Genomic DNA, 10476 nt, shown 5'->3' on the forward strand with positions numbered 1-10476 from the left:
TAGAAAATATATTTATAAAAAGAATTGCCAGTAAACTCCTTTAACTCAATCACATCAAAGGCAGAGGTGTATGGATCTCTGTGAGTTCCAGCCTAAACATGACTACCTAGTGAGTTTCAGGCAGTGAGAAATACATAGTGAGACATATAAGGACAGATAGGTAAGGAAAGTGGTCAATTCATTAAAATAGAGATAATAGTAGACTATAGCCAACCAATAAAATTAAGTACTTTTATTTATAATTATAGGTACTTAGTTTATGATCTCTAATTTCATTGATTTTGATTTGCTCTTTCTTTTCTTTGATAATCTGTGCTAGGGGATCTGTCTATCTTATCAGAGTGTCTCAGATCCCCTGGAACTGGAGTTAGGACAGTTGTTAGCTGCCATGTAGGTGATGGGAATCGAACCTGGGTCCTCTGCAAGAGTAGTCAGTGCTCTTAACTGCTGAGCCATCTCTCCAGCCCCTATTTATTTTCATTTTATGTGTATTAGTGTATTGCCTGCATGTATGTAAGTGCACCCATGTCATGCAATGCCAGAGAAGGTCAGAAGAGGGCGGTAGATCCCCTAGAACTAGAACTACAGACAGTTGGTAGCTGAAATATGGATGCTGGGAATCGAACCCGGGTCTTCTACAAGAACAGCCAGGGCTCTTAACCGCTGAGCCATCTCTCCAGCCCCTATTTTATATCTTTTATATTTTCTCATAGGTATGTGTTGTGTATATTGTGCATATCCCCCCACTATCCTCCCTTTTCTCCCCCTCCCCTCCCCATAGTCTCTCTCTTTAAATTAGAATTCTAAATGTTATTCTGTTCCATTGTCCTGCTTCTCTTTAGATGCCATTATGTGTTTATGTCTACACATCTCTATCCATTGCTTCTTCTGGAACTCAGCCTGTAATTCAGTTCTGACCCTTTTTACCTTTCTTTTTTCTTTTTTCATGTCCATCCTCTTGGCTCTATTCCTGCCTTCTTACATTTTAATTTGACTCTATTTCCTCCTGGACATTTTGTAAGTTAGCCTTCCTCCCCAAAATAATTTTGTCTCTTTCATTTTGTCCCTGAATTCAATTACATCTCTTTTCTTCCTGTTTTTCCATTTCTTTCTTTTGTTCCTGATTTGAGGTGGTTTTCCCTATGGCCGGGTGCTTGGCTATGGATATTTTGTTGTGTGAGATGTTGTACTGCACTTTTACTCTGCTCTGTCCTCATTTGCTTTTTGATGTGTCAACAGTAGTGTTTATCCATGTGTCCCCAGGTCCCCTGCCAGAGCAGGGAACCTACTGGTTTCCCTCTCTCTGGGCATGGTCCTGGAGGGAACCTGCTGGTTTCCCTCTCTCTGGGCAGGGTCCTGGAGGGAAACTGCTGTTTTCCCTCTCTCTGGGCAGGGTCCTGGAGCACTTCAGCAGCCTGGCCAGAGAAGTGAGCCTGGACTATGAGCGTAGCATGAACAAAATCAACTTTGACCAAATCGTCTCTTCCAAGCCCGACACATTCTCCTATGTGACTCTGCCCAAAAAGGAAGAAGAAAGGGTGCCCAGTCAAGGTGAGAGTGTTTGGGCCGTGGCCGCCTACGTGGCTTGCTCCTTCCCGCCTCTCTTCTAGGATTGTCTGTCCTACTTCTCTGGGCCTCATAACCCTGACACTCCCCTTTGCTCACCGCATCCCTGATCTGCGTACCCTTCTTTTGCCCTGCCCAGGGAAGTCTGGTCAGAGGAACAAGAGAAGGGCTCTTAAAAATAAAATCTAATTGTGTGGAACATGCCTTTAATCCCGGATTTGGAATGAAAAGCAGATGAATCTCTGTGAGATCAAGGCTAGCTTGATCTACATAGCGAGTTCCAGGCAAGCTAGAACTACAGGGAGACCCTGTCTCAGAAAAATAAAATGGCCAGGCACGGTGGCGTGTGCCTTTCATCCTAGCACTGGGGAGGCAGAGGCAGGCAAATCGCTGTGATATCAAGGGGCTACAGGGTGACCCTATCTCAAAAATGATTTAAATTAAAATTTAAAATGTGTGCGTGCATGTGTGAGTTATATGTTCCAGTAATCAGTAATGCAGACATTGCCACAAGGTAAATGTTTATCAGGAAAGCCATGGTCAGAAGTGTATCACAGGACCCTGATAGTCAGGCCTCAGGGATACCCAGGCCTTTCTTTCTCCAGTAAGGAGAGTAGAGCTGGCATTGTTACAGCCCCATAGACATGTGGCAGACCAAGTCTCAGAGCAGGACTCCAGGACCCCAAAAGTGCTCCTTGCTTTAATCCATGCTAAGGATATTTCCTGACCCCAGCTTCTAGTGTGTGCTATGCCCAGGATACAAGTTGTGGATGGCAGGCATTCTGGTACCCAACTATTCCTTCCTTGGGACCCCAAGACAGGCTGCAGACCAGCCAGGCTTCATGCAGCTTGAATAGAAGGCAGGAAGAGGGTCCATAGGTGCCACTACTTCGCAAAGGGGCCAGTGACAAGGGAGCCTGGAGGGAACCCTAGAACAAGAGACCCATAGGCCTTGGACTACTCCATCAGGCCAGAGTAAGAAGGAAGAGTTCTGGGAATGATACTGTCTCTTTTGGGAAGGAAGCAGTTTTGTCCCTCCATCAAGCTCCCTGTACATGAGTCCTAACTCTTGGTATGTCCCAAACGGCTCTGCTGCTGATTCTTGCCCTTTCTCTTGTAGGGCTGGTGAGTATCCCTAAGTACCCCTTCCGGGAGCAAAAGGAAGACTTCACCTTTGTGACCCTGCTTACTCGGCCAGAGGTCATCACAGCTCTGAGCAAGGTGCGGGCAGAGTGTAACAAGGTGACCTCCATGTTGCTGTTCCACTCAAGCCTCTCCAAGTACAGCCGCCTAGAGGAATTTGAGCAGATCCAGTCTCAGACCATCTTCCAGGTACCTGGGCATCAGAGTTTGGGGGATGGGGGCACCAGACCCTTAGAGCCAACAGGCACAGGCAGGCCTCAAGACTCTACTAGAGCATGGGGTGAGGCAAGGTTGGGGAAAGAGTGAAGCTCATCTTGCAAGGCAATGGAGAATCAGGGTGGGCTTCCTTTCCAGTCCTTCCAACCAGCCCCGGTTGTCTTAGGGGAGATAAGCAGGAACCCCACCCATCTTGATATCTGAATACCAGGGGGTAAGAGGGCTGGGCTGCAACCTCTCTCCACTCCATTCTGTCTTTCTCTCATTTCTCTGTGTGTCTCTCTGCCTGTCTTGCTCTTGTTTTTTCTCTGCCTCTTTCTCTTCTGTGTGTCTATTTCTCTCAAAGCTGCTTCTGAACCCCATACTCCATGCCTCTCTCTGAGTCGTCCTACACCCCAGCTGTCACATGAGGGTGTTGGCCAGCAAACCTTGGCAGTATATTGTGGGGGAGTTCCCTCCATGGTCGCATGGTAGCTATGGATGGCGGGTCCCTGGGATTGCTTCATGATGACATATCTCCAGGTACAGATACAGGTACATATTTCACATCTCCAGGTACAGATGTTCCTCAAGGACAGCTGGGTCAGCACACTGAAAGTAGCCATGCGCAGCAGCCTACGAGACATGAGCAAGGGCTGGTATAACCTCTATGAGACCAACTGGGAGGTGTATCTCATGTCAAAGCTGCGCAAGCTAATGGAGCTGATCAAGTACGTGCTGCAGGACACACTGCGGTTCCTGGTACAGGACTCGCTGAGCAGCTTCTCACAGTTCATCGGTGACGCCTGTTGCAGTGTACTCGACTGCACTGATGACATGGTCTGGGGTGAAGGCTGCATGAACAGTCCCTACAGGTGGGCCCAGCTGGTCAGAGACAGTTCCTTCTAGCCATCCTCCACTGACTGGGTTGAGCAGCCAGGGCCAGTGTGCCCAACACACTAGGTCCTTGACATTAGGGAGAGACACTAGGTTACTCAGAAGTGTCCCCTCCAGCTCTGTTTGCATTCTGGTGGCCTCATTTACTCAGTCACTCTTTGCATTACTCAATAATACTGAACCCTTGACATGACCTTGAGTTACAGTGCCTGCTGTCATAGGGTGTCAGGCACAGCAAGCCATTAATGAGACACTGCCATTGCCGATTTTGAAAGGGACTGTGATAGACTCTGGGGTGGACCTTTGCTGTAGGGTGAGGTAAGAGGTAGCATCTGAGAACTGAGGACACTAGAGGCATCTGGAGGGACCAAATGGAGGAGAAGCACCAAGGGTAGCAAGAACAGTACAGCTGAGGAAGAACAGGCCGGCAGGTATGGCTCAAGTGTGCAAGGGCAGTAGGTGTGGTCAGGAGGAAACAAGAAGAGGTCAGAGGAAACAGTTTAGATGGCCAAGGGCCTCCTGGGGTCATGATTAGGGCTTGATCTGTTTTCAGTAAGTTAGAAGCCAGCTGGCCACCCACGCAGTGCCCCAGCTGGAGAAGGTATGTGCTGCAGGCTGGGCAGGGCTGGTCCTCCCTCTGTAGTGTTCCCAGGATCTCTGGGCCTAAGGCACAAGTACAGGAATCTTTATGGCTGGCCCCAGTCTTTCTCTCTGGGAACATGGCCGGGGGCAGGGGGTGGTCTGGGAAGAAAGAGGAGAAGTTTGAGGCCACAATGCTGTCAGGAAGGACAGGGCATCCTCAGTCAGCCCAGTTGTTGTCCCACAGACCCCGGAAGAATCCCCTGTTCATCGTAGACTTAGTGCTGGACGGCTCGGGAGTACACTACAGTACACCTCTGGAGCAGTTCGAGATGACTCTAGTCAATCTCTTCGACAAGGGCATCCTGGCCACCCACACAGTGCCCCAGCTGGAGAAGGTATGTGCTGCAGGCTGAGCAGGGCTGGGGCACCTGCTTCCCTGCCTTCTGAGAGCCACAGAACACTGCCAAAAATACCAAAGAAGTTGAACTTTATCACAGGCCTCCCACTGATAGGCAGTGGGCATAGCCCTGAAATTTGTGAATATCTCCTTTAATCCTCACCATAAACTGAATTGCCAGCTATTACCACTGCTGCCTTGTAGACCTGGAGAACTTAAACCATTAGCCTAGCTCATAGAACTGCTTAGTGTCAGGATGTCAGTTTGAATCTTGAACTTGCTAGACTAATCCTGCCACAGCTACAGCTGTCCCATATCCTACCCACTTCATCCCCTCAAGCTCCTGAACCCTTTCCCCATCTCAAGTGTAGACACAGGTAGACATACACACACTAGTGTCCAAGGTCTCTGCAAGTTACCACCACTGAACACAGTCCACTCCTCAGACCTAAGAGCCGATACAACTCACATCCCTTCCTGTCTCTCCTGCTAGTCAGTCAGAGCCATCAGCAGTCTGGTTGTCCCATCTACATTTTTCCTTGGCATTGGGCTGAGTCAGGTCCAGCAGGTAGGACGTGGTCCCTCACAGTAGCTTCTGCAGTTGTGTTATTCCGTAGTCATTTCTAAGACATGTCATGGTAAGCCCTTCCCCCACACCCATGCCATATTAGCTGTGCTTGCCCACATTGCTCCCCATTCAGTCTCTAGAACACACACACACACACACACACACACACACACACACACACACACTTGCTCTGCTCTTTGGGAGGACGCCCCTCATCTCCAACCTTTCTGCCCACCCACTCTACGGCTCATTCAGCTCTGCCACTTTCCTCCCTTCCCTCAAAGCTGGTGATGGAGGACATTTTTATCAGCGGTGACCCCCTGCTGGAGTCAGTGGGGCTTCATGAGCCACTGGTGGAAGAACTACGAGCTAGCATCACCAATGCCATGCGCAAGGCCATGATCCCACTGCAGGCCTATGCTAATGAGTACAGAAAGTACTTGGAGCTGAACAACAACGACATCAGCACCTTCCTCAAGTATGTATGCGCCCATGTTTGTGCATGTGTACGTGTGTGTGCGCTTGTGTGTGTAGCCTGAACGTGTCTATACATGCACCCGTTCCCACCCCACTTACCACCCTCTGCTCCTTGAACACACTGTCCTCAGGGCCTACCAGAATCAGTGCCCGTCAGCAGAGGAGGTACGTGAGGTGGTAGTTACCCACCTGAAGGAGAAAGAGATCCTGGACAACTCCCTGCCCAGCGGCATCATTATTGGGCCATTCTACATCAACATTGACAACATCAAGCAGAGCCTGTCCAAAAAGCACAAAGACCTGGCCACTTCCATGCTGGACATCCTGGCCAAGAACCTACACAAGGAGGTGGACAGTGTAAGCATCTACCCACCTGGTCCCAGTGACCACAGCAACACCGAAGCAGTTTTGGACACATGGCCCACTGGCAAGATGCCCTGGGCAAGGTCATCTAGAGTGTCTTTAGGTGCCTGGGCCAATGAAAGGATCTGGAAGTCACCCTGCCTCAATCCCTGTCTGCAAGCAGGGAGCTTCTCCATATAGTAATAGAATGTTGGTACCTCCATCTGTAGACTTAGAGAGACCTAGGAAGCCCTCATGAGGGATAGCTAAGCTGGACTGTTCCATAGAACTGAGGGCATGCAAAATGCAGATCTCAGAAAGCTTGGGTGTGATGGTGGGCCCAGAAGAGGCTAAGAGAGCAGAGCACACTGAGTGACACCCTAGCCCCCAAGAGACCTCAGCAACCCGGGGAGAGTACTGGTAGCCTCACTCTTAAAAAAGCATGGCAGGGGGTGTTGACATGATGGAACGGTTGCCTGTTGGGAGGCCCTGGGACCTTGAAGGAGAAACAGGCCCCAAGGAAGGCAAGGTACATAGCCCTCCCCACCGCCCTCCATCCACAACCCCCAGATCTGTGAAGAGTTCCGCAGCATCAGCCGAAAGATCTATGAGAAGCCCAACAGCATTGAGGAGCTCGCTGAACTGCGAGACTGGATGAAGGGCATCCCCGAGAAGCTGGTGGTGCTAGAGGTGAGTGTCCGGAGTTTGGTAGAGCCAGAAGTTGGATGGCATATGACAGACCCAGGGCCAGGAGACACAGACTATTGTCCAGAGACTTGGAGCTGGGGCAGGCAGGACCTGGGAGATCAGAGTCATAGAGCGAGGTAAAGCAAGCAACCAGGGACCAGTTGGTGCTGAGGGTTATGGCTGCAGCAGCAGTTTGGAGCTGTGCTGTCTATGAGGTCAGGAGGGCTGAAGGCATGGGTCAGAGAATTGGAACCAGAAGTATGGTGACCATGGTCTCTGGAGCCCTGGGCCTAGCCTCATAATCTGCTGAAGCTTCCCCTCTGGAAAAAAGCACCCTCTCCCAAGCGCCCAGCCGCTTCGGAGAGCCCTGTCCCCGTAACCCCTCCCTAGCACGGCTCATCACTGCCTGCCCCTGCAGGAGCAGATCATGAAGGTCATGTGCGACTATGAGGTCATGGACGAATTCCTTTACAATCTCAACTCAGATGACTTCAATGATAAGTGAGTGGGAGCATTGTTCCCTATACTGGACATTGGGTGGGCAGCAAGAGATGGGGCAGGAAACACTGAGCTGTAGGGCCTATCAAATGTCCCAGCCTTCACAGCTATGAAATCACACCAGAAATGTTCTGCCAAGGTGCCATAAGTCATGGCTCCACACAGGGCCTAGGACCAGGCAGGGTCAAGTGGCCTGTGGGCAGAAAGAAATCATGTGGAAGTAAATTTTCTTAGTCTACAGCTCCTGTTTCTGTCCTATCAATACCCTAACATGCACACGTCCCCTAGACACAGAGTGGTTAAGGAGCAGTTAGAGAAAGTTAAGTTAGCCTGGTGGGCAGCCTTTGGGCCACTAGAAACCCCTCACCCAGTACTGCTTCTTAGATGGGGATATTAGGACCATCAGGGTGATGTCCACCATCCCCAACATACCAGCCTGATAAGGTATCATATGCAGAAGGCACCTTCCTTGGGTTAGCGTCCCTAAGCCAGCTGCAGGTGGAAACTTTAAAACACACTGATACCCTGTGTCAATTAGCAGAGAGAGTTGGTCTGATGTTAGGGAAGCTGGCCTGATGGCTCTGGTTGGTCACAGATGGCATGAGGCTTAGAGATTTGCTTTGCCTCATCTGAGGTTCTTGGGGTTTCAAATGAAACTTGACACCACATTTCTCTCATTTCCCCCTTTGCCCTTGACATTTCATAGACACATTAGAGCTGCATCTCACTGGATGCTGATCACAGTCCCCTGAAGTCAGGGCAGGGGTTGTCTCCCCACAGGTGGCATTAGCTACCTCCTAACTTACTTGGACTTCCCAGTTGCCCAGTCTCAGCTAGGTCCAGCTACCTGGATTCTTTCCTCCCATCCCCACCCCTACCCTGCACATCCCCCAGCTGCCTGGGTATCAGGCCTCAGTGCCTGGTAGGATGTCTCTGCCTGTCCTTTCTATCCCATCATTCAGTTGTGGCGTTTCCCCCAATTCCCATCCCTCTTCTCACCAGATGGGCTGCCAGCAACTGGCCCTCTAAGATCCTTGGGCAGATAGAGAATGTGCAGCAGCAGCATACTGAGGATGAGGAGAAGTTCCACAAAATCCAGCTCATGGACCAAAACAACTTCCAAGAGAAGCTGGAAGGGCTGCAGGTGGGGTTTGGCTGAGGGCGCTGCTAGGACCTGCTCTCCACTACACACATACAGACAATGCTCCTTGCCTGGACCTATGTCTTACATTTAGGAGGTGCCGCATCAGTGTATGATAGATGAGTGTGGACTGATGAATGAAAAAAAAATGGCTAAAAGAATGAACTAACAGGCCAAAGAGATGCCTGAACAGAACATTCCAGAAAACTTAAAAATAGTAGAGCCTAGTGTTCAGGGCTCTCGGTCTGTTCCCCAACCCTGGAAAACTCCTGAACAAAGTTCCCCTAGAGCTGGTATGTGGGATGCACGGGCATCATGGGGCTTGAGCACATCTGACCTTTGCTCCTTGGCCCACAGCTGGTAGTAGCTGGCTTCTCTACCCACGTGGAGATTTCACGAGCACACGAGATTGCCAACGAGGTCCGGCGGGTCAAGAAGCAGCTGAAGGATTGCCAGCAGCTGGCGGCACTCTACAACAACCGCGAGCGAATCTTTGGCTTGCCTGTCACCAATGTAAGCACCTTCCTCTCCTTTCCAGCGCTTGAGGAAGCAGCTTAGATCTGTGGCTACAGCCGAACCCAACTGCTGTATGGGAAGGCTTGGGCATACTGGGGGTGGAGCTGAGCTGGCTAGAGGGTGGACATAACCTTCCTCAGTTCTCAGGACAGAGGAGCCAGTAGCACCAAGCAGGAGGCTTCTGATGGTCAGCCCAGACCTTACTTAAAAGCTCAGCACCCAGTAGCTTGGTTGGTCAGGAAGAGGGGAAGCCAGGACTGAATCCATGGGGTCAGGAGCAGGAATAGTTGTCAGGAACAAGGAAGGAGAGGGGCCAAAGTAGAGATAGCATGGAGAAAACCCAGAACCCCACCCCTACCCTTTGCTCCTGCAGTACGACAAGCTCTCAAGAATGGTGAAGGAATTCCAGCCCTACCTGGACCTCTGGACCACAGCCTCAGACTGGCTGCGCTGGTCTGAGAGCTGGATGAACGACCCCCTGTCAGCCATTGATGCTGAGCAACTGGAGAAGAATGTGGTCGAGTCCTTCAAGACAATGCACAAGTGCGTGAAGCAGTTCAAGGACATCCCAGGTAGCTGAGAGTATTTGCCAGTGGAGCCCACACAGAGGTCATGGCTCAGCAGGGTGTGTGCTTCTCCACCCAGTGCTGGTCAGATAGCATGTCAGCAGACCCATCCGTTCCTGGGACCCAGCCTATCCTCCCTTCCCTCCCTGGATCGACTGCCTTTCATGCCCTTCTGCCTACCCTACAGCCTGCCAGGATGTGGCCCTGGACATCCGAGCCCGCATCGAGGAGTTCAAGCCATACATACCACTGATCCAAGGGCTTCGTAACCCTGGCATGCGGAACCGGCACTGGGAGGTACTGTCCAATGAGATCAACATCAACATCAGGCCCAAGGCCAATCTGACTTTTGCCCGCTGCCTCAAGATGAACCTTCAGGATCATATTGAAAGCATCAGCAAGGTGGCAGAGGTGGCTGGCAAGGAGTATACAATTGAGCAGGTGGGCAGTCAGTCTCCAGAAGGCCCGCCCCACCCCACCCAGGCCATGCTGGACAGCCTGGTCTCTAGTTCTTGCAGTGACAGTCATTTGGGAGGATGACAATCATGGCTCCATCCCTGGGGTCACGATGATGAGGGTGGAGGGAGTGCATTCTACTGAGTTAATTATGCAAATGAAGTGCTTGGCACAGTGCTCACCATTACTATTAGTCCTCAGTTTCCCGTCTCGAGACCCTAGGAAGGAGCTGATAGTATCACTATCACTTAAACAGATGAATACAAGGACTGGGAATGTCACTAGCCTAGATGCCTGAGGCCCTGGGCTTCATCCACCCACATTGCTATAAAAGAGAAAGAAAGAAAGAAAAAGGGGAGAGGGGGAAGGAAGGAAGGAAGGAAGGAAGGAAGGAAGGAAGGAAGGAAGGGAGGGAGGGAGGAAGGAAGGAAGGAAGGAAGGAAGG

General features: G+C 50.8%; 1 protein-coding gene across 1 annotated transcript in view; it reads left to right on the top strand.

Annotated features, from left to right (window-relative positions):
* Positions 1–10476, top strand: part of Dnah1 (dynein axonemal heavy chain 1) — a 62295-nt gene that overhangs the window by 11209 nt on the left and 40610 nt on the right. The window contains exons 8-19 of the mRNA XM_008851852.2: positions 1394–1551; positions 2687–2898; positions 3481–3779; positions 4628–4778; positions 5633–5826; positions 5957–6182; positions 6738–6857; positions 7273–7355; positions 8355–8496; positions 8851–9006; positions 9383–9581; positions 9763–10016. Of these exons, the coding sequence (XP_008850074.1) occupies positions 1394–1551; positions 2687–2898; positions 3481–3779; positions 4628–4778; positions 5633–5826; positions 5957–6182; positions 6738–6857; positions 7273–7355; positions 8355–8496; positions 8851–9006; positions 9383–9581; positions 9763–10016 (2194 nt within the window). The remainder of the gene's footprint in view (positions 1–1393; positions 1552–2686; positions 2899–3480; positions 3780–4627; positions 4779–5632; positions 5827–5956; positions 6183–6737; positions 6858–7272; positions 7356–8354; positions 8497–8850; positions 9007–9382; positions 9582–9762; positions 10017–10476) is intronic.

Source organism: Nannospalax galili, unplaced genomic scaffold (genome assembly GCF_000622305.1).
Source record: "Nannospalax galili isolate Female #2095 unplaced genomic scaffold, S.galili_v1.0 scaffold485, whole genome shotgun sequence".
Classification (NCBI taxonomy): domain Eukaryota; kingdom Metazoa; phylum Chordata; class Mammalia; order Rodentia; family Spalacidae; genus Nannospalax; species Nannospalax galili.